This window comes from Adiantum capillus-veneris, chromosome 5 (genome assembly GCF_014529385.1).
Source record: "Adiantum capillus-veneris isolate H3 chromosome 5, ASM1452938v2, whole genome shotgun sequence".
Taxonomy (NCBI): domain Eukaryota; kingdom Viridiplantae; phylum Streptophyta; class Polypodiopsida; order Polypodiales; family Pteridaceae; genus Adiantum; species Adiantum capillus-veneris.
This window is the reverse complement of record NC_140935.1, coordinates 92,081,926-92,105,358: the sequence shown is the minus strand read 5'-3', so window position 1 is coordinate 92,105,358 and position 23,433 is coordinate 92,081,926. Positions and strand designations below refer to the sequence as shown.

The following is a 23,433-nucleotide window of genomic DNA, read 5'->3' as shown; positions in this document are numbered from 1 at the left end:
CAATCGACATTGTCTAACTCAGCCATTCCGGGTAGGATATCCATATAAGGAGAGTTCTCCCCAATATCCGTGTCTTCGTTACACGTGTAACAATACTGTAATGGAGCTGAGTGAATTGTTGTGTCTGATCGATTATCAATGATGAATTTATTTCCTAGAGGATGCGTTCGACCACTTAAAAGATCAACTCGAATGACAGAGTCTTGGAACTATAAGTAGACGTGGTTTTTGGACCAGTCATGCACCATTTTTGCTTCCCTCATGAATGGACGCCCTAAGATCATCTCAAATGACATAGGATGCTTGGAAAAATCCATAACAATGAAAGTCTGCCTTACCTTGTGTCCCAAGACCTTGATTCTGAGATCCTTTAGCATTCCAATAGGCGTAACAATAGATCCATTAGCCATTTTTACTACTACGCTTGTGGCTTCAAGGTGAGGTCGCCCCATAGACTCCCAACAACTCTTTGTCACCATGCTAACTCCCGCACCACCGTCAAGGACCCCCTTTACAATTAATCCTTTAGTAGTGATTGGTAGAGTAGCATTAGATTCATCACCTTCAAAGTATTGCCCCAACTTGTTAACGGGTACTTCAATTACAGATTCATGTCCCGCTAGGTCAGATGGTGGTGCTAAATGTTCATCATCATTCATTACCGAGTCAGGTTTGTTCATATGTGCAAACTATGGTAATCCGGCCTGTAATTCTCCATTGAGGAAGGCTCGAAGAGCTGAGACTAGCTCGGGGTCTTTATATAGTTTGGACATGATGGTGGTTCTAACTTCTGAAGACATGAAATCCATCAATTTGGCAACATTTAATGGCATCTTGTGGGACGTAGGACCCTGACAAGAGAATGGTGAAGATGGAATCTCCACTTCCTCAAGGGGGTCGGGCATTCCCTCACCAAACATTCTCTCTAGTAGGAAAGGTGTGTGTCCACTTTCAGATGTCCGACCCTCACTCTCTTCCCGAATGATACTGGGTATAGCTAACGGCCTGTAGTTCTTATGACGTTGAACTTGTGTGGGAAACACTGTGTCCGACATCTGGATATGTTTGGGTTCAGGTTCTAATGTTCGTTGAGTTTCTTCCACCAAACCCCTCAGTTGTTGGACTCATTCAATTTCCACTGTTGGGTTTGGATAGGTTCCAATCTTTCTCTTGCAATCCTCATTTTTTGTCTCTCGTGGCTTATCTTGGGAGTTCGCAACTGGGTGGTTTAACTTTGAATACTCTTTTGGTGTTCGTCGTAATTCCCTCTCGTAATCCTCCTCACTGGCTTTTTCCTTTGTAGTAACAGTTTTGGTCTCCGTGGTCTCTATCGAATCTGAGTCATCCTCAGGGTCATTCATATACACGGGATCCTCTCCTGTCCCTATGTTAGTCTTTGAACTAGGTTTTGAGCTAGAAGCATTAAGGGATTTCTTTCTTCGTGTTTTCTTCTTTCTCGCTCGGCCAATGGATGCAGCATCTCTCTCTTCGAGGATGTAATTTTGCTTTTGGAGCATCGACCGTGTGAGTGCATTCACTGGTGCTATGTTTATAGTTGGTAGTGTCCCATCAACAATCTCTATTATGTTCAATGGTGTGATTTTCGGTGTGTGTGGATTGTTAGGACACTGTGCGATCAAATGATCTATGCCACAACGATTACAAGTGAGTATTGGCATTGCCAATGCACTCCCTTGAATTGTTTGCATTAGTGCAGCATTCTTTTGCATTCTAATGGGGCACTCTGCTACTCGATGTGGTCCACCACATTCGTAGCACTGAAGAGGTGGTTTCCTGGCAAAACTATTAATGTTTTGGCCTCTTGCTGCTAGCGTAGTAGCTTGATATACCGGTTTGATTGTCCCCAATGGTCTTCCATATAGTACATGGGACACTCCTCAAGCATGTCGACTCCATAGGTGATACTAGGGTCTATCTCCTCTTCGCAATCTACATAAGTACTAGATGACTCACAACCTATTTGGTTCATACGTGTAACTCTTGGATGAGGGGGTTGCGGTCCTAGCACTGGAGGTGGCAATGGCGTGGTTTGGACCACATTTTGGGTTCTAGGGACCATGTGCTGTGATGGCAACTATTGCTCCATGGGTGGGGTAGGCATCAATGCAGGAACTCGAGGTGAGTCTGCCCAAGCTATAGGCGGTCTATTTTCCATGATGCGTTTAAGCATTAGGCAATCCTTCGCTTGATGGCCATACCTACCACACGCGTTACAAGTCCCGTTAAACTTTACTATGAAAGTAGGGCATTCACTCGTAGTATGTGGGCCCAAGCAAATTGAGCACCATTGTTGCTCCCTTCTTGGATACATATGAGTGTTTTGTGGAGCACGATTACCCCTAAGGCTTTCTTGGATGGCCTTTGTGAGATCTGCCAAAGTCATCTCAGATATCGTTTGCTCTTTCACGATTGGCTTTATCTTTATTGGCTCATGCCCTGATGCTTGCGAGCTACTAGACTTCGGCTCGGCAGACACTCTTTCTCCTGCAATCATTAAATTATCCTCCAATTGGATTGCATTCATGGTGACTGCTTCCCAAGTAGTGATACCTCTAATGACTAGGCCATTATAGATACTTTCATGTCGTAGTCCCCTAATGAATCTATCGAGCAATTGGTTCTTGTTGAATCGCTCGTTTGGATTGCATCGAGAATTCAAATTCTTTAGGCGACTAATGAAGTCTCTCACGGATTCACCTTCTTCTCGTTGGGCTTTCTGGAGCTGAGAGGCTACACCCCAAAGTACTCCCTCTCATATGTATTCTTTTAAGAACAGTCTCCTAAGAGTAGAGTAGATCGTTTTCTCTTCTACTCTTAAGGTTCTATACCAATCTCCAGCCTTTCCGCTTAGGGTCAAACTCAAAGCCTTACACTTATGTAGCTCATTGTGATCTTCCAAGGAATCACACACATGTTCAAAGACTTCCATATGCTTTCTAGCATCTCCGTCTCCAGTGAATTTCTGTGTGAGCTTAGCTACTTGAACTGCCTTGCTCCTAGGCTCTCTATCAAGTGCACTACGCATGTTTTCCGCAATAGAGCGACCGATAGTTTGAGCAAATGCTGCCAAATCTCCTATTTGAGCAGGTATAATGGGTGTATGTGCTCCTAGAACCACATGTGAGATGGGAGTTGGCCTTGGCCTTGGCATACGCGCGGCTCTTGGGTCCCATATTTCGTATGGTGGTGTACCAGACGGTGGTCCAAAGTTTACAGGCGTGGCCCTAGGCATAGGGGGTGCCTGATATGGCATGTTATTATTAAATGGCATGGCTCCACTTGTATAAGAGCTTGGATAATTCCATTGTGGATTGTAAGCTCTTGGAATAATCGGAGGTGTAGGAGCTACATGAGGCTGAGGTACGACAGGTGCACATGATTGATACATACATGTAGGTATAGTTGGGGGCACTGTGCTACTAGGCATCGGCGTAGTGTTAACAAATGAACTCCATGGTGTATTTCTTGTCATGCTCACCACTGGGATATGCATGGTAGCCGTAGTGTCATTTGAAGGGGATCGGGGAGCACCACAGACGGAGAGTGAGAGAGAGAGAGAAGGAGACAGACACGATGTGGGTGGGGAAACTCCAAAGAGTGAGCAGCCCCCTATACACTTATGCTATGTATAAGGTATACAAGTCAGTGGGCGCCCAAACTCTGGGCGGCCGGGCAAGGCACATGCGCCTATACCCCAACAACCTCCCACTTAAAGGCGACTGTGCCTTTAAGCAAGAGAACCTAGTCTAAAGACTACAAAAGGCGAGAGAAAACCGCTCTCAACCGATGCCCACTGGGTGGCTGTGATCGTGTGCATCCGGCTGTCCTGCTGCCGTGTAAGTCCATACACCACCAGACATACCACACACGTACTGCAAGTATGTATGCAATACCTGCATATCTCCCTCGTGCACTATGCCATCATCAGTCAACAAACGACTGACAACCCCAACTGCAAATGCTCCCACTACAGCTGCGATATCCGGTCTCAAGATCAGCATCTCATACATGAGACCACCGAATGCCGATGCAATGCTAGCGGGCCCTGCTAGCTCTACGAAGCATGCATCAACATATATATCCCTGGCAATAGGCATCTCTGACTGACAAGGCGTGTCAGCCACATGCATCTCCTGACTGTCCACAAAAGACGCATCAACCTGTCGTGCAACCTCAGATCAAACCAGCTGCTCTAGGTGTCTGCTAGAAGACATATCTTGCACAACTATATCCCCATGCTCATTGTCGAGCATAGAAAGGAATGACTGCATAATCACTGACATCTCAGCCTCCTCTGCAATCATCCACTGCAAACATGACCACTCAATCTGCTGTGACTCACTAGAGCTCTCATGCTCTAACTCCGTATGCATAGACTCTTGCACAACATCCTCCTGTCGTGACTCACTAGAGCAAGGCCGCTCTACCTGTCTATCCTGCATAGAAGTATCTCGCACAACTGACTCTCTGCTTTGCTCAGTCACTAGCAAAGCATGCATGTCTAACTCTGTCACCTCTTTGTGTGACTACTCAAGTCGTGCCCCAACTGTGTGCACAACGAGCTCACTACTCTGCACTCCATGCAAAGCATCCTGCAACCCACAAGCAAAAGCGACTCGCCTGCTCTCTCGCTGTCTACCTGGCTGCATGATCATAGAGACAATACCGTCTCTCGCGTGATCCACATGCAATGTGTAACCTGTACCACTCCTGGCACCTCTCGGATTCACTAGCGAACCCAAATGCATCACAAAATCTCGCTCTCGTAGCAAAATCTGACATCCACAATCTCTAAGCTGACCAATCGAGATCAAACTCACTGTCAAATCTGGTAGATAACGCACATGTCGTAACAAGTAAGATGCACCACTCGGTAATGACAGTCTCACATCTCCTGCACCTGCTATCGCATGCACCGATCCATCGGTCAAACGTACACTGCCAAGCATCCCGCTAGAATAGCTACAAAACCATTCACGATGCGGCGTGACATGAAACATAGCATCTGCGTCTAGCAACCACTGCGAAGGAGTGCACTATCCACATGTATAGCATCTCGTGCATAGCTCGAGGTAAAAGTGACATCCCCGTCACTAGTATACTCCGACACTACATGTGGCTCAGCTGTCAAAGCAACTGAGTCCATGGCATCACTACATACATCTCTGAGACTGCCATGTCTCCTACGATGTCGCATACGATGAAAACAACGCCGTCTAACGTGTCCAGAATGACCACAATAACAACATGTCACCTGTCGGCGTGCTCGTGAATGTACATGTCTCACACGAGTCCGTGATGACTCAGATCTATCATACATATCATGTAATCTGCGCCAAAGTGCTCTCGAAGTAGTCTCATACATAACAAGAGCATATACAGATTCCGCAAGGTGCAAAGAGAGCGTAGATAGTGCCATCTCCTCTAGCTCCTGCCACTGATCGTCAGACATGTTTGAAGGTCTACCTGCATCACCACTCAATGGTCGATGCAACCCTCGTTGTGTCAATGCGTCAAGCATACACTCTCTCCATGCCGCAAAGTCTGACCCATCAAACATGCGCATCTGTGAGAGGTCACAATCTGATCGATCACCTGTCTCTGCCATGAGCACAATGTAGCAAACTAGAAAGCAAAACCACCTCACCAACAACACCTGAAAACTGTCTACCAATATGGCCAGAAACACAATGTAAAACCTGTGAGACACACTCCAAAATAGAGCTCCCACAATGTCAATACAAGTCAGCCCTAAACTAGCTCGAATCGCATCAACAAAAGTCTGCAAATATGGCTCAAAACCTGATGCAAAGTTGCACCAATAACCGTGCAAAACCTTGCACAAAATCACAAGCCAATATGACTCAATCGCGCATAAATATCTGACAAAATTTTGGCGGAGTCTCTTTTGTAACTGGAGCAAAATCTCAACAGTAAACCTCAAAGAGACAATAATATATGCCACAATGGCCAATCCGGGAATAAACTCGACCGGAATCACCTCACAAAGTCATACATATGAGCATACCCGCTCTTGCCGGAGTACCACTCAACGACACCTCAAATGACATACATGTGAGTGATGATTGCTGCCAAAACACCTTTCAATCGATGAGCAAATGTCTGCCAAATAACTATAACAACATTTCGCAAAACCTTGCAAGATTTGTCGCTATGCGCAATACGAAATACGGCACACAAGGGCATACACAAGTGACTCCAAACTCCAACCAAATGATGACTGAAAATCACCTGTCAAAGTGGGAGTAAACTCAACCACTAAACTGTCAAAGAGCAACCTACGGATACGTAGAAGCTATGGCGAGAACCTGGATAAAATCCAACAGTGTTTCTTCTATAAATTGATCCAAATCTCAAATAATCTCAGCCATAAACAAATACACAAATCCATATATGGCATACATAAACCGCCAAGACCATGGCAACATAGCTCACTCTCGCATGAGTGGCTCTCTGGACAAATGCATATCCAAAAACCTGTGTACACCTATGAATTTGCTGGTTGCTGCAGAAAATACTCCGTGTGTGTGAGATATACCAAAACTAGTGTTTTTGGGACTCGAAAGTGCACAAATAAACCTGCTGCTGTACCTGCTGTAATTCAAAGCATAATTTCAGCAAATAGACATCACCATCGCGTCCGGAGCGTGCCAAAACCCTGACTTAGACTCCTGGATCATGTAGATCTGACTCTGTATGACGGAGCTACGCAAAAAAACTGCGTTTTAGAGCCCGAAAATGGCAAAAACGAGCTGCACACAGTCTTGAACCTGCTCCTGCTCCACTCTGCGTGATGCACTATCCTCTCAATGCAAGCTCCAACGCAAGAGCTCTGCCACAACAACATCCAAGCACTCGAATGTGAAGCTCTCCTCCGCCGAGCACTTCTCTAACGAACTCCACTGAGCTCAAAAGCTCGTCTCACCAAGGAAGCCGCAACCGCCTCCTCGACCAAGCTTGACCACACCAAGCTCCTAAGCTCCAAAGACAATGCTCCTCAAGCTAAAATCGCTCTCCGTGAAACTCCGCGATCGAACTCCACCGTCGAGAGCGAGCGAGCTATCGCCTCGAAGCTCTCAAAGCCGTCGTGCTCTCCGCGGTCACCATAGCTCTGATACCAATTGAAGGGGATCGGGGAGCACCACAGACGAAGAGTGAGAGAGAGAGAGAGAGAGAGAGAGAGAGAGAGAGAGAGAGAAGGAGACACACAACACAGATATGGGTGGGGAGACTCAAAAGAGTGAGCAGCCCCCTATACACTTATGCTATGTATAAGGTATACAAGTCAGTGGGCGCCCAGACTCTGGGCGCCCGGGCAAGGCACAGGCGCCTATACCCCAACACTTGGTTCATAATCTCTTCATTCTGTGCTCGGCTCACACGATAAGGTGGCCGGTTCGGTGGTGTGCTTCCAGGAATCAGATCAATGGTATGATCTTCAGGACGAGTAGGTGGTAACTCGCCTGGCAAGCCCTCTGAGAAGTAATCGGCTTGGCGTTCTTTATCAAGTTCAGACATATTTGTCCTATCTTCATCACTCAACTCTTTCATAAAGATCGAGTAAACAAACAAACTGGATTTCATTAATTTGGAAATGGCTGAAGCCAATACAATAGGGATAGACTCGCCCATCAGTTTAATGTCAAGTACAATGGTTCTGCCCTTCTCTGTAGTCCATGTTGCTTTCCTTGCCCGATAGTCGACCACGGCATTGTTCTTGTGGTACCAAGGAATTCCCAAGAGAACATCACAACCTTCCAAAGGCATTATGTAAAAGTCCTCATGCCCCAAATACCCTTGACAATGCAACCGAAGTTTGCCAATGACAGGTGTAATGGCTACGTCCCTGCTGGGTGCCGCTAGAACTGCCTTCGCAAGTGGTCCCATCCGATCGGGAGTGATCTCGAGCCGCACCGCCAATTCCGATGAAATGAAGTTGGCCTTGGCTCCTCCATCAAAGAAGATCAGGGCCTCTTGGTCTTTCACTTTGTCCCAAGCTCGGCAAAGTTCGGTACTCTCGTCCATCGTGCTGGGATCGGTTCCCACGCAATCTAGAACCAGTCCTGTTTGCATCTTGCCTTTTCTTCCACGTTCCTCAGCTGCTCTCGAACTCTCAGGCCTTTCGTCGTCCTTGTCATTCTCTCCTTTCTGTGCCTTTTTAGGGCACTTTGCGAAGATATGTCCCATTTCCCCGCATCCAAAGCACTTCCCTTCCCTGATGAAGCGAGCCCGCTCCTGAGGAGTAAGCTTGGGTCGTGCATCTTTCTTTTATGAGTTGCTCTTTCTCTTTCTACTTTCATTTGTAGAAGTCTGTTCAGCTCTTTGTGTCATGACCTCATCGGTTGGTTAGGTCAGACTGCCAGAGTGATTGGCAAAACCCCGTTTCGCATGACTCATCAACTCCTGAATAGAAGCTGCCTTCTGTTCCAAGCAGTGATCTCGAATCTCTGTAGGTAGACCCAAGGTAAACCGCTCAATCTGTTCTCTGAACGAGATCTTCTTGAATGAAGAGGCGGGTAGAAAAGAGCTCCAGAATCTCTCGCAATAAGCGTCCACTGTATCTTTCTTGGTCATCCGAAGATGGTTCCAAGCAGCTCGTATATCGCGTTCATACTCTTGAGTCAGCCAAGAAGAAATAAAAAGCTTCTTAAATTTCAGCCATTTAACTGGCGCAGTTTTGTTTAAAAGAAGCGTGGACCACCAAGTTCGAGCATTCCCCTTAAAGTAAGAGGCAGCTTTCCGAATCTTAAGAGTGCTCTGAGTAGCGTCCTCCCGCGAAAGCGATGTCAAACTGCTGTAAAAAAAACAAAGCCTTCGAAGCATCTCTATATCCCAAAACCGTGTCAAATTTAATTGACTGTCCACCTTCCTTAAACTCTTGGACCTTCTTGTTTTTATCTTCCAGAAAGTCATATTGGTTAGCTTTATAAAAATGCTGCTTCTTTGCATAAAAGTTGCTGTCATCAGAGTCTGAATTGTCTGCAGACAAGTCCCCTGTAGGACTGTCACTCACTGGTCACTGGGCGAGATTTAGACTTCTTTGCCTTTTTCTTGCTCTTTCCGAAGCATTGTTTCTTGCTTCGCTTTTTGCCTTTGCGGTCTTCTTCGCTCGAGTCAGATGAGCTAGAAGAACTAGAAGAAGAAGAAGAAGAAGAAGAAGAACTGGGTACTTCTTCAAATCGAACACACTTCTTCTGTTTCTTTGCCTTTTCAAATGTCAACTGACGACCCAAATAACCCAAAAAGTCAGTGCCTTTCTTCTGCTTTTTGCCGTGCTTTTTAGCTTTGTTTTGTGCGTCAAAAAGCTGAGCAATCCGTGCATCAACCACCTCTTCTAATTCCTTCTTTGAATACTTCTTGTGAGCAGAAGGTTTCTTGAGAGCGGGTTTTGGAGGTGGTGGTGTGGTTTTCTGCCACTGCGCATGCACTTCCTGAAAAGAAGTCTCGCTCATATATTTTGCAAATTTTAAGTCCTTCGCAAAATTGAGCATCATCTTTGTTGCATCGCCGATCAATTGACGACGCTCCATCTCTCGACGCTCCGCCTGAGTAGGCGGAGGCGGGCCATACTCCTTGTCGGAATCTTCGTTGTGATCCCTTGCCGCATCTCCGGATGCAGAGGGAGTCGACTGATCCTTGCCTGAAGCCATAGGTGCCGCGGAAAAAAAAATTGGGATCGGATTTCCTGTAGAAGAGAAATCGGCCGTGCTCTGATACCAATGTAACAAACTTGGACACTCCAAGTCAAGAATCTACCGCGACAGCACCAAATACAACACAATTCACAGTTCACAATTGATTCACACTAGCCCGACGGAGTTCCGTGCCTAGAGATATTGGCCCCATAGACTGGCGCCCCTTTCGGTATTTCTTTTTGTATTAATCTGAGTTCAAAGTACAAGAGTGCGGGCAGGCGTCCAGATGCTCTGAGTTGTGAGTGGCCTACCCACTTATTTAAAGAGTACAAGGGATGCCAAAAGCAGAGCCCCAAAAGCTTCTTTTAAAAGCTGTCCATAAAAATTGAAAATTAAAAGCTCTCACTCTCTAGCCTTATTCAATAAAATAAAGCAGTTCTTAAAGTTCTCTCTCTCTCTCTCTCTCTCTCTCTCTCTCTCTCTCTCTCTCTCTCTCTCTCTCTCTCTCGCTGGATTTGCGTGGCCCAAAAGCTGCCCATGCTTTTGCGTAGAATAAAGAAGAAGCCCACGCAAATCTGCCCAGCTTTCTCATGCTGCCGTAAATCCCGCCGTGAAAAGTGCTGGCGTCCATACAACCCTGCCACGTCATCCTCCGCGTGATTTTCGGCCCTACCGTACAGACAGCCACATCATCATGCCAGTTTGTAGCAACCATGCCAGAATTAGGGTTAGGGTTAGGGCAGAATTAGGGTTTCAGATTTTTAGGGTTAGAGTTAGGGCAAAATTAGGGTTAGGGTTTCTACAGAGCGGGCAACCACGTCATCACTTTGTGACAAGATTTCAGCCATTAGCGTTTTCAGATTTCAGCCCGTCTCGTCGTCGACATCGTTGGCAAGTCCAAAGCATTGTAGAGATTTGTGCAATCAATAGTAGACCACTCTCGCCATAGAAAATGGGGCCTTCGGAGGAGGGTTTGACAACATTCTGGTGTCGTATTCTTCTCTCTCTATCTCTCAGTCTCAACACCTTCATTCACAGTGTTTTTCCACTTTGTTTGTGATCATTTGCACTCTCTCACTAAAGGAACGGAAGGCTCTCCCTTCCGTAAGTAAAAGGAACCCTTGAGCACAATTCCGAGCACTCATCTTGAGCAAAGTTCAACATTCACATCCGTTGCACCTCACATTGGTATCAGAGCTTTGGCAGTGTTCTGTATCACTCAAGATAAGAACCATAGATTTTTTTTTTGCTTGTAGCGGTCGCACGTAACCCAAGTCCTCTTGGGCGTGTCGATTCCTCATCAAGGTGGAAAGGTACGGAGTGTACGGTACATAATCAGTATGTAAGGTACGTACTTCTGTACGGATCGACCTTTAAGGTACGTGACCAATACATAACATTTGTAACAACAAAAAGAATAGTGACTTTAGCCTTTTTCAGCCTATACATACTAGGAACTACATAGAGTCTAGACATAGATACTACTTCAAACATTCATTAGATACTGCTTCAATGTCCATTAGATAGTGCTTCAAATGTTATCCGTACTTAACTCTTAGAATACATCACTTAGTCAAATTTCAATAGCACTAAACATGAGTCACGATTGCGAAAAGTTAAAACTTAAAACTTCAACATACCATGATACCGGAATCAAAATACATAAAACATCAAGAGTCAAGATTGAGGACTTATTATCAATCCTCATACAAAGATGGATACATCATACTCTAGTGACCAGTCTAGACTCTACCATCAAAAAGACAGAAAAATGGGAATACACTATATAATACAATAAACTTTAGTCCATTGCCCAATGGCAAGATGCCCCTAAAAAAACAAAAAAAACCAAAAAAATTTAAATTTGTGGGGGGAAAAAAAAAGTGTACACTATCTATCCGTACGTACGAAACCGTACCGTACGACTGTACCGTACTGTACGGATCCGTACGTACGTACGGATGCAACCTTGTTCCTCATCGTGTTTTTGAAGAGTGACAGGAAACCCAAGAAAGAAGGGCTTGTCCAGCCTCCCCTTGTTTCTCTTTTCACTCATTGAGAGCGGACCATGCACTTAGCGGCAAGCCAATCGACATGAGGTGGGAAAAAGCAACCTTGGTGTGAGCGCAAGGCCGCTAAGGGGTGCACCCGCGGGAAAGAGAAGAGCTCGGGTAAGAGAAGATCCTTCTCTAAAACACAGATTGCAAGCTAAAGAAGAACCTCAAGACCCTCAAGAACCTCAAGACTCCAAAACCCCAAGAACCCAAGTTCCTCGTGAACTTAAGAACCCGAGACTTTAGTGTATTGTCATTATCCGAAGCGGAATGGATACTTCGCATGGAGATGATGAATGGTGAAGAAGAATCCCCCCCCGGGGAGGTTTTTCCGACCCTCCCCCTTCCCCATCTACGCCAAGGATTGTACCAAATCCTATGGAGACTTTCGTCAAGTCGATGATGGACATGATGGTACGACAAGGTAGACAATGAGAAGTGTGGCACGAAGAAAGAATGGCAGCCATAGAGCGTGAGTGTGAGCAAGCACGTTTGGCGGCCACAGAAAGAAACGCACAATTGGATCTGGATCGTCGTGAGTCCACACAAAGACTAGCCGAATTGGCTCGCGAGCGCAAAGAAAGACGGTTAGAGCGTGAAGCGCAGACACATCAACGCATGCAAGAGTTTGTCCTACTATTCTCTAATGTGCACGCGCGGATTGAAGAGAATCAGGAGAAGGAGACTCTCTCAGTCTTTTCTTCTCCAAAGCACGACACACAGGATAAGCATGATGATTTGCATGGTCAAGATGTGATTATTCACGAGCATGATGATTTGCATGATCAAGATGTGATTATTCACGAGCATGATGATTTGCATGATGAAGATGTGATTGTTCACAAGGATGATGATTTAGTTGATACTTTTTCTAGTGAAGCTAACCTCATTGCAGATTCAATCAATCACGACGAACCGATCTTGGCTCTCGAGCCGAGGTCCAAAGAACGCCCACAGGAAGATTCGATCAATCACGAAGAACCGATCTTGGCTCTCGAGTCGAGGTCCAAAGAACCCCCACAGGAAGTATTCTGTGTTCGAATGATTAGTCAACAGCATTGTTCGAGTGTTTCATTCGATGCTTTCCTATATTTTAGTCACCGTCTTTATGTGATCCCTTTTCATAGGCATGCCATATTGTACGATGAACACGATTCACTCATGAATGAGCACAGATGTATGCGGATTACTCATGAAAAGATGAAATGTTTGCATTCAAGGAATTCACTTTCCATGTTTCTTCCTTGGCATGACACAGTATCCGAATGAGCACAAGAAGGATTGAGCATCAAGCATCAGCATTTCCATTGTGATTTGCCACAGTAGATTGATTTAGATCCGAAAGTCAAGATTCGACCCCATTGTTTGCGTGTGTGTGATAAACGGTTTGACACTCCGTCTATTTGTTCATCTACATTGCATGCACAGTCTTTGCAGAAGAATAGTATTTTTCCAATCACTTTACATGGAATGGGTATGTTCATGTTTTTGTGTTGGAAGTGGTTTCAAGAATTTTCACCCTCGAAGATTCTTGAAGAAGGTAGACGCATGACTATATACGAAGTACAAGCATTGAAGCAGCCACAGATAACTTCGTCGCTTTCGGCGCGGTCCAAAGAAGCAAGCATTACAGACCTTTATGAAGTTCAAGTATCGCATGACCCACACATCAGAGTGGGTCGGCGAAGAGTCCTTTCCAGGATTCCAGACGCTGTTGGCGATCTCCCTCGACGCCATACAATTCGGTACCAGTACCTCGCTTTGAAAAGGAGGGGATGTCACGTGCACATCTAACCCTATGTGTACGTGGACATACTACTTCATGACATGGGTTTGGTTCAGTTAGATTAGAAAGTGTTCTTGCACTTTTGTGAGTCTGTTCGCAGACCGTGCATGTCCAGACACTTAGTGTAGATACATATCCTCTGGTTGCACACAGCATGATCATCACCATTACCATCAGATTCCATCAGGAGCATTTTACAGTGCAGAAAACCTAATTTCCATATTTTTGCCATTTTTCACTTATTATTTTTAAGTGACTTTTGTTGGGGAAATGGGTAGGGCAGTTTAGAACCGCAAGTATATAAGAACCCTAGCGCTAGCATTTCTGGCAGAAGAGGCAACAAGGACCTGATGTCCAACAGTGCACCTTCTCAGCAAGACCCCCCCCCCCCCCGCGGGCAGATGACCTAGCGTTTCCAGCCAAGAACAGCCAGCGTTTTCTTCAAGTACAGATTCAGCCCAGCGTTTTGCATTGCAGATCAGCCCCGGCAATAGCAGAACCAAGCAGAAGCATATCGTTTTTGCAGCAGTCCCCAGATCAGCCCCTAGAGTTTTTGCAGATCCACGGCATAAGATCAGCCCATAACCCCAGCGTTTTCAGTTTTCAGCATCCAGACACCGCAGAACAAGTCCTGAACCTTGCAAATCACCTCCCCGCAGCAGATCCTCGCCGCACGGTCAGATCCACCGAAGTTTGCAGATTCAGCCCGGAAAACGCAGATTTCAGCATCTGCGTTTTCAGCTCGTCGTCATCGTCGCCGCCGTCATCACCGACATAGAGTCAGAATTCAGCAGATAAAGATTTGCAAATTTCAGCCATTACTGTTTTCAGATTTCAGCCCGTCTCGTCGTCGACATTGTCGGCAAGTCCAAAGCATTGTAGAATTTGTGCAATCAATAGTAGACCACTCTCGCCATAGAAAATGGGGCCTTCGGAGGAGGGTTTGACAACATTCTGGTGTCGTATTCTTCTCTCTCTATCTCTCAGTTTCAGCACCTTCATTCACACTGTTTTTCCACTTTGTTTGTGATCATTTGCACACTCTCACTAAAGGAACGGGGCTCTCCCTTCCGTAAGTAAAAGGAACCCTTGAGCACAGTTCGGAGCACTCATCTTGAGCAAAGTTCAACATTCACATCCGCTGCACCTTACAGCAGTAGGCCACTCCCAGCTCATTCACATTGAGAGTCAGAGGTGTTGGCGCGGATTTTGTTTCAGTTGACACCGGAGGATTGGAGGCAGAAGATACAGGCAAGATGGCGCAGATAGATTAGTCTGGCCTTTCCTCTTCTCAGAGGTTATTCACAGAGCAGACTGCTCAGTCTGCCTTCCTTTCTCATACAGGATGATCACGGTGTAGACACCTTGGTCTGACCACTTCTACTTGATACACAACTTAATTAAAGCCTGATAAACCCCAATTAATTTCGAAAGCAGTCACCGAGAGACTGCATGGACCACCACCGGATGGTGTCCTGTGAGTAGGTAGGGTAATCCAAAATGAGGGGAAAGCCTAGTTTGCATTGTGAAGGGCCTCTGAGAAGAGGTGTAGTATAATGATTTACACAACACATAAAAGCTAGCAATGGCAAATGCGACTTTGATCACCTTGATGCAGGAACAAAGAAGTCCCCAACGAAGAAGAGCAGACACAAAAGGCAGACAAATGAAGACTCAAGGTTGTAAGTCATTCTTGAAGGACAAGCACTAGACATTAAAGGAGATTCCAATAAGGAATTTACAAAGGCATCCAAAATACAATGTACAAGCAGTGGAGCAAACAAAATCAAAAACAATAACAAAGACCGCACCGATATTGATAATGAGGTCATGTCAGGGACGACATGAATTCAAAGGAGGGGAGTGTTGATCCATGGGTCAACAGTACGGTCAACAATATGGCATAACTCAATTTTCTGTACCAAAGTCTTATTTTTTGAGAGTTATGAAACGAGATGGATTAAGGTCAAAAACATCATTTGTAATGAGTAGCTATTCTAGTTGCAGAAGCCGGAGTCCAATGGCACTTCCAGATTGTAAATACAAATCCATTTGACCCATTGAACTCCATTTATTCTTTAGCTTATGGTAGCCTTAGTATATAAAGTACCTAGGTCATTTTTTAAGAAGCATTTTATCATAATCAAAGTTTTGAGTTGTCATAGACTGTGTGCGAGAGAGAAAGAGAAAGAGTCTGAGATTCATCTTGATGCTAATTTCTCCTGCTCATTCATCACATTGGAGATTTGACTACGCAATAGGCTCAGAGAGAGCTACGCAACAATGCCAAGCATTCCACGCAAAACGGAGCTCACACGCTAGCATATCTACGAGGTGGCATCTCTTAAGATACAACTAAATAGGCTCAACGCTATTGTAACATGAGTAATAGAATTCGTCGTTGATTTGGTTTGCAATTATCTTCTGTCACTCTCTTTTATTTTCTCGTCTTCTCGTGCTATGTCGCACGACGTCTTATTATCGTTAAGCATGTGGAGCTCAAAGTCATTGGCGAAATCGAAGGTTATGTAAAACTGTTTCTCAAGAAATTGAAGTTTATGTGAAACTGTTTTTCTTCAAAATGAAATATCAGCCTACAGCTTTGCACAGCAATCGACTCCTTTTTCCATTTGTGATTGAATGTGACTCCAAAGTTTTGTTCTAAAAAAGTTGAATGGGAGACTCCTACTCTATAGTGTTATGTGTAATGTGTGATTTTCTTTGCTAATGTCCTACTCAAAGATGCTGAAGTATCTCTGAAGATATGAATTTATTTTAGGTTCTCCCAGTAGGTAGGTAAGCTCTCATTAGCATCTTTGAGTAGCCAGGAGATCCTCTCCATATATTCAAAACCCCAATGGAAGGGTTGCTAGGAAATGGGCTTTAGCCCTTAATCCTAAACCTTCTCTTGGATGAAATAATTTCCCCCATTAAATGATTAGTCTACGAAATGGAAGCCCATGAAATGATTACCCCCATCTACTACGTACCCATATAATGACAACTTTGCAAATATGAATTTCTATCCCACTTGTAGCATGATATCATATCACATCTCCCAACTCATCAAATGTAAGTCCTAAGATGCTTCTCTCCATCTATAAAAGAGAATACTTGTACAAACTTCATAAATAATACAAGTTATGACTACTTCATTTTCCCATAATCATGCATGGATCATTGTCTCTACCTCCTTTTAGCCGGATTGTCTTTCCTCGTGCTCTACGAGAAGCTCTTGAGAGGTTGTGCACTTGATGCAATGATGGACTAGTCTTGTCAAATTCCTACTTCTCTTTGGGGTCCCCAAATTGTGCTCTTGTTGCGCACCCAAGATTTAAGAAGGGAGTGGAGTTCGTCTCCCGGTTTCTTCCTAGACCTAGTGAGTGAGGGCTTCTTTGTGGTGTGCCCGGCCTTGTGAAGCCCCGCTAGTGTCTAGGTCTCTCAGGGATTCACCACATTTCATCTGATATGGCCATCACTAGGCCATTTTTAGGGGACGCCCTATTTTTGTCTATATGATTTTTCATATTCCCCTTCTTGATGGATTGTGGGGCGTTTGAAGAGGTCGGACATTGAGTTTGCAACCCTATACAAGGGAGGGAAGGCGCCTCCGTTTTGGCAAACTGTGGTAGTGTAGTTGGATCTCTATGTTGTAGAGATGCCACAGGGCTTGTCTCTCTCTCTCTCTCTCTCTCTCTCTCTCTCTCTCTCTCTCTCTCTGTCACAAAGTGATGACGTGGCGGACAGCAGAAACCCTAATTTCTGCCAAAAACCCTAAAATTCTTGCAAACCCTAATTTTTGCCAGAAACCCTAAATTCCGGAAATCGCGGAGGCGGATTTATTAAAAAAAAAAAATTTTGGAAAATGATGAGCGACGCGAATTTTGCTTTTGCTTTTTTTTATAAAAAAAAAAGAAAAGACTCTCTAAAAGAGAGAGAGAGAACTGATGCTTTTGTTTTTAAAAGCTTTTGGGGCTCTGCTTTTGGGCATCCCTTGTAACCTTTAAATTAGTGGTGAGGGCCTCACTTCTCAGAGCATCTGGACGCAGAGTCTGAGAGTGAAACCCTAACCGCTCTCTTGTACTTTGATGATTGATTAATACAAAAAGAAATACCGAAAGGGGCGCCAGTCTTTGGGGCCAATATCTCTAGGCACGGAACTCCGCCGGGCCAGTGCAAATCTATTGTGATCTGTGAATTGTTTTGAAGTGGTTATTTGGTGCTGTCGCGGTTGATTCTTGACTTGGAGTGTCCAAGTTTGTTACAGTGGTATCAGAGCGCGGCCGATTTCTCTTCTACGGGAAATCCGATCCCCGAATTTTTTTCCCGCGGCACCTATGGCTTCAGGCAATGATCAGTCGACTCCCTCTGCATCTGGAGATGCGGGCTGGGATCACAACGAAGATTCAGGCAGAGTATGGCCCGCCTTGGCCTACTTAGGCGGAGCGACGAGAGAGAGCAAAATATATGAACCAGACCTCTTTGAAAGAGGTACAAATGGAGTGGCAGAGAACCACAACACCACTCCCGAAACCCGCTCTCAAGAAACCTTCTGCCTCCAAGAAATATACGGAGAAGGAACTGGAGAACGTGGTTGATGCACGGATTGCTCAGCTTTTCGACGTGCAAAAGAAAGGCAAAAAGCACGGCAAAAAGCAGAACAAAGGTACTGACTTCCCGGGATATTTGGGTCGTCAATCGACATTCGACAAGGCAAAGAAATTGAAGAAGCGCGTCAAGTTTGAAGGCCTACCCAGTTCTTCTTCTTCTTCTGACAGTTCTTCTAGCTCTTCAGACTCGAGCGAAGAAGACAGGAAAAGCAAAAAGTGAAGCAAGAAACAACGCTTCGGAAAGGGCAAGAAAAAGGCAAGGAAATCTAGGTCTCGCCCAGTGAGTGACACTTCTACAGAGGACTCGTCTACGGACAGTTCAGACTCTGACAACGGAAACTTTTATGCAAACAAGAGGAATTTTGACAAAGCCAACCAATATGACTTTCTCGAAGATAAAAGCAAGAAAGTCCGAGAGTTTAAGGAAGGTGGCCAAGCACTTAAGTTTGATACTTTTTCGGGATACTCCGATGCTTCAAAGGCTTTGTCTTTTATACAGCAGTTTGACATTGCTTTCGCGGGAGGACGCTATTCAGAGCACTCCAAGATTCGGAGAGCTGCCTCTTATTTTAAGGGGAATGCTCGCACTTGGTGGTCCACGCTTCTATTAAGCAAGACTGTGCCAGTTACATGGCTGAAATTCAAGAGGCTTTTTATTTCTTCTTGGTTGACTCAAGAGTTTGAGCGAGATATACGAGCTGCTTGGAACCATCTCCGGATGACCAAGAGCAATACAGTGAATTCTTATTGTGAAAGATTCTGGAGCTCTTTTCTACCCGCCTCTTCATTCAAGAAGATCTCATTCAGAGAACAGATTGAGCGGTTTACCTTGGGTCTACCTACAGAGATCCGAGATCACTGCTTGGAACAGAAGTCAGCTTCTATTCAGGAGTTGATGAGTCATGCGAAGCGGGGCTTTGCCATTCACTCTGGCAATCTTACCTACCCCACAGATGAGGCCATGACACAACGAGCCGAACAGACTTCTGGGAATGAAAGTAGAATGAAAAAGAGCAATCCAGAGAAAAAAAAAAAAGGGATGCACGACCCAAGCTTACTTCTGAGGAGAGAGCTCGCTTCATCAGAGAGGGGAAGTGCTTTGGATGCGGGGAACATGGACATATTTCCGCAAAGTGCCCTGATAAGGCACAGAAAGAACAGAATGATAAAGACGACGACAGGTCTGAGAGTTCGAGAGCAGCTGAGGAATGTGGTAGAAAAGGCAGATAGAAAAAGCAAAACTGGTACCACATGGCGTGGGACTTGCACCGAATCAAATGAATGAAAGTACAAACTTTGCCGTTTTTTTTGGGGCAAAGCGAAGGATCAGGAAGCTCTTTTGAAGGAGCCAAGGCCAACTTCTTTTCACTTGGAATTGGCGGCTCGATTTGGAACTACGCCCGACAGACTGACGCCACAGGCGGAGGTAGTTTGATTGGCACCCGAATGGGATGTTGCCATTACACCGAGCATTGGCAAACTTTGTTTGCAATGACAGGGGTGTTCAGGGCACGTGAGTGACGTTCTACTCGGGATCCCTTGGTACCACAAGAACTACGCCGTGGTTGACTACCGGGCCGAGAAAGCGACTTTGATAAATGAAGGGCTTAGAGATTGTACTTGATGAACTTCAGTTTTCTTACTCATTCTTTTGGGAGAACTGAACGATGGATAAAGGTTGAATATGTTTTGACCTGAAGAAAAGAACGCCAAGATTTTTTTTTCTCCACGCTCATGCCGATTGCTTTTGAGAGGGCCTGAAGATCATACCATTGATCTGATATCTGGAAGCACGCCACCGAATCGGCCATCTTATCGTGTGAGCCGAGTACAGAATGAAAAGATTATGAACTCAGTGAAAGACCTCTTGGAAAAGGGTCTTGTCCAGCCTAGTACTTCACCGCATTGCTCTCTAGTGTCATTGGTTTTGAAGAAAGACGGATCTTGGAGAATGTGCATCGATTATAGCACTCTCAATGAAATCACCATCAAGAACAGATTTCCGATTCCTAGGATCGATGATATACTCGACAGGTTACAGGGATCCTCGTGCTTTAGCGGGATTGACTTGAAGAGTGGATATCATCATATCAGAATAGCACCGGGAGACGTCTACAAGACAGCTTTTCGGACGACTTTTGGGTTATTTGAGTTTTTGGTGATGCCTTTTGGCTTAACCAATGCTCCTGCGACATTTAACCGGATGATGGATAGGATTTTTCGAGAGTACAGGCTATTTGTTGGCACTTTCTTTGATGACATCATTGTTTTCTCCAAGAATGAGGCAAAACACAGAGATCATCTGCTTCAGGTCTTTCAGGCATTACGAGATCACAAGTTAGTGATTTAATGATACGAAGAAAGGTAAAGTCTGAAGGCGGTTCTTGGTTAAGTTCAAGAACTTTCCTGCATTTGATGCGAAGTGGATGGAGGAGGAGGACCTAGCAGATACTCCTCGGATTGTGAAACTTTACCTCGATGTTTTGGTTTAGCATAGTCTACTCCAAACGGAACCCAGAAACTCAGCTTGGCCGAAGATCTGGTGCAGTGGGATGCACAAGAGGGGAGTCACTCCACTCCTTTGTCAACAGATACCTCGATTTTGATACTAAAGTCACTGATGTCTCTTTGAGCTTCAGGGATACTGAGAGCTGACAGTATTCTGCTGGATGACTTTATGAAATGGAATTCCTGATTATGATATTGATTTGTTCTTGACTTCTTGTGAGTGCAGGAACTGATAGACGAAATGACTGCAGCATTTTGGTCTGATTGATCTCGAATAGACATGGTTGCAATAGGGGTTAGTCAATCGAACATCGATGAGGTCCCGATTGGACCTAGATGTGATTGCTAGCTACATTGCCGATAAATCATGGTCTAAGATTTGAATGAATGTTGAATGTCATGTGATGTCTGGTGATGTCCTGTGATGTCGTGTGATGTGACTGTCGATTTTGTATATGTGCTAGATGTGTGTTCCTAGTACGTAGGTACTAACAGTCAGTGTCTGCTAAGACGGTTTATGGCTTTTGTCGGTTTTGCAGGCGTAATCGCGGTCGATTACAATGCTTTCAAGAGGGGGGTATGTCACAAAGTGATGACGTGGCGGACAACAGAAACCCTAATTTCTGCCAAAAACCCTAAAATTCCTGCAAACCCTAATTTTTGCCAGAAACCCTAAATTCCGGAAATCGCAGAGGCGGATTTATTATAAAAAAAAAAAATTTGGAAAATGATGAGCGACGCGAATTTTGCTTTTGCTTTTTTTTATAAAAAAAAAAGAAAAGACTCTCTAAAAGAGAGAGAGAGAACTGATGCTTTTGTTTTTAAAAGCTTTTGGGGCTCTGCTTTTGGGCATCCCTTGTAACCTTTAAATTAGTGGTGAGGGCCTCACTTCTCAGAGCATCTGGACGCAGAGTCTGAGAGTGAAACCCTAACCGCTCTCTTGTACTTTGATGATTGATTAATACAAAAAGAAATACCGAAAGGGGCGTCAGTCTTTGGGGCCAATATCTCTAGGCACGGAACTCCGCCGGGCCAATGCAAATCTATTGTGATCTGTGAATTGTTTTGAAGTGGTTATTTGGTGCTGTCGCGGTTGATTCTTGACTTGGAGTGTCCAAGTTTGTTACACTCTCTCTGCCCTTGCGCTCCCATGTCACCAGTGACCACACCTTCCACTGCACTCATACATGCTCATCCACTCCCAAGTCCCTGGCTTGAGAGTTGTTTCCACAAAGGCCAAAAGGCTATCCAAATGAGAGAAACCACCAATGATGCTGGATTACAAAAGAGTAACGTTACAAAAAGACACTAAGTATCAAGACAAGAAGTGCTTATGTAGAAAAAACCCATTTTTGTCACCGAAAGTATGACTAATTAGTTGGCATGATTCTATCTACAGCTCCGTGGCTTAAATCAAAACCATTGGAACAATAAATTCATTCTACTGACATCGTTCCTGAAGCGAATCTGAATTTTTTTTTAACACACAAAAAGCCCTTAGGGACACAGGCCCATTTGTATCACCCATCGTGTGCTTAGACAGCCTTAGTCCATTTCTCTTAAAAGCACAAGGTAACTAACCCATTGGATGCTTGAATCGGTTTCTTCAAAAAAGGCTATTTATTTAGATTAAAGTCAAGGACAGTGTTCCTCGTCTTCCTAATCTTTATGTTTCTCTTCTTATTTGTGCAATCCAGAAGAAAGCACAGGTGCCGAATGCATTCAGTCTCAGGCTTATGGGCGAGTAGGAATACTGATTCATCCAAAAGAAAAGAAAACCTGCACGAAGTCTTCAAGACGGTCGTTGCATCTGTGAGCCTTGGGCAGCTGCTGCTGCTCCTCGTTCGTCTCCTGCGTGGGCATTCTGTACGTTCACACGGCCTGAGTTTTAACCCGAACTCTCGGCTTATACCCCGGAACTCTTGGTACCCCTTAATAAAGGGTAGTGCGCACTGCGCGCAACTTCAGACATACTGCCAGCAAGTAAACGTCTCCATGATTTTGAGAAATGGGGAATCTACAAAAATTATCTCTCTCCTCTCTTGAATGGAAGTCACAATCTAGATTCTCTCCCCCCTTTGCTGTTAAATTGGTAATCCTGTAACCACATGTCTGCTGCTGCTCTCTCTCTCTCTCTCTCTCTCTCAAGGATTCACAGGGACCGCTAAGATGAGGAGCCAAGTTGGATAGAGAGCGAGTTGAGCCAAGGACTCAAGGAGATGTCTGCATGCAATCCAAATCTCTCTCGCCCTCTTACACACACACACACACACTCGACAGGGACTATTGAGATGAGCCGAGTTGGATAGACGAGAGAGACAATTCAAATTCTCTCTCTCTTGAATTCTCTCTCTCTCTCTCTCTCTCTCTCTCTCTCTCTCTCTCTTTTGATCATAACTTCTTCATTCGAACTTCAATTTGGGTGATCTATAGCTTCAATTGAAGAGCACGACGCCCTCTATGCATTGACGTAAAGACAAAAAAAAAATCAGAGTTACAAAAAACATTTTTGTAGCAACATTTCTAAAGTGAACAAGTTTAGAAAAGTTTACTCTTATCTCTTATTTTACATACAATGTCTTCCGGCACTCGTAATGGTTCTTCTTCTTCAACAAGGTCCACAACCATTGTGGGAAATGATCCAAAATCTCATAAGTGTGGAGATAGCAACACAACCACCCAACCACCAACGACATCGAAAACCATGATCATGGTATACTTGGTATCATTGCAAGAGACCGTAAACAAACAAGGCGAAGACTTACGGGCACTTGCAATGGAGAATGGCACACTGAGGG

General features: G+C 44.8%; 1 protein-coding gene across 1 annotated transcript in view; it reads right to left on the bottom strand.

Moving 5' to 3' along the window:
- The window catches only part of LOC147457730 (uncharacterized), a 74,264-nt gene extending 51,613 nt beyond the window's left edge, over positions 1-22,651 (bottom strand). Inside the window, exon 1 of the mRNA XM_086513650.1 lies at positions 22,415-22,651. Coding sequence (XP_086369776.1) covers positions 22,415-22,498 — 84 coding nt within the window. The 5' untranslated portion in view covers positions 22,499-22,651. The remainder of the gene's footprint in view (positions 1-22,414) is intronic.
- Positions 22,652-23,433: the final 782 nt, after the last annotated feature.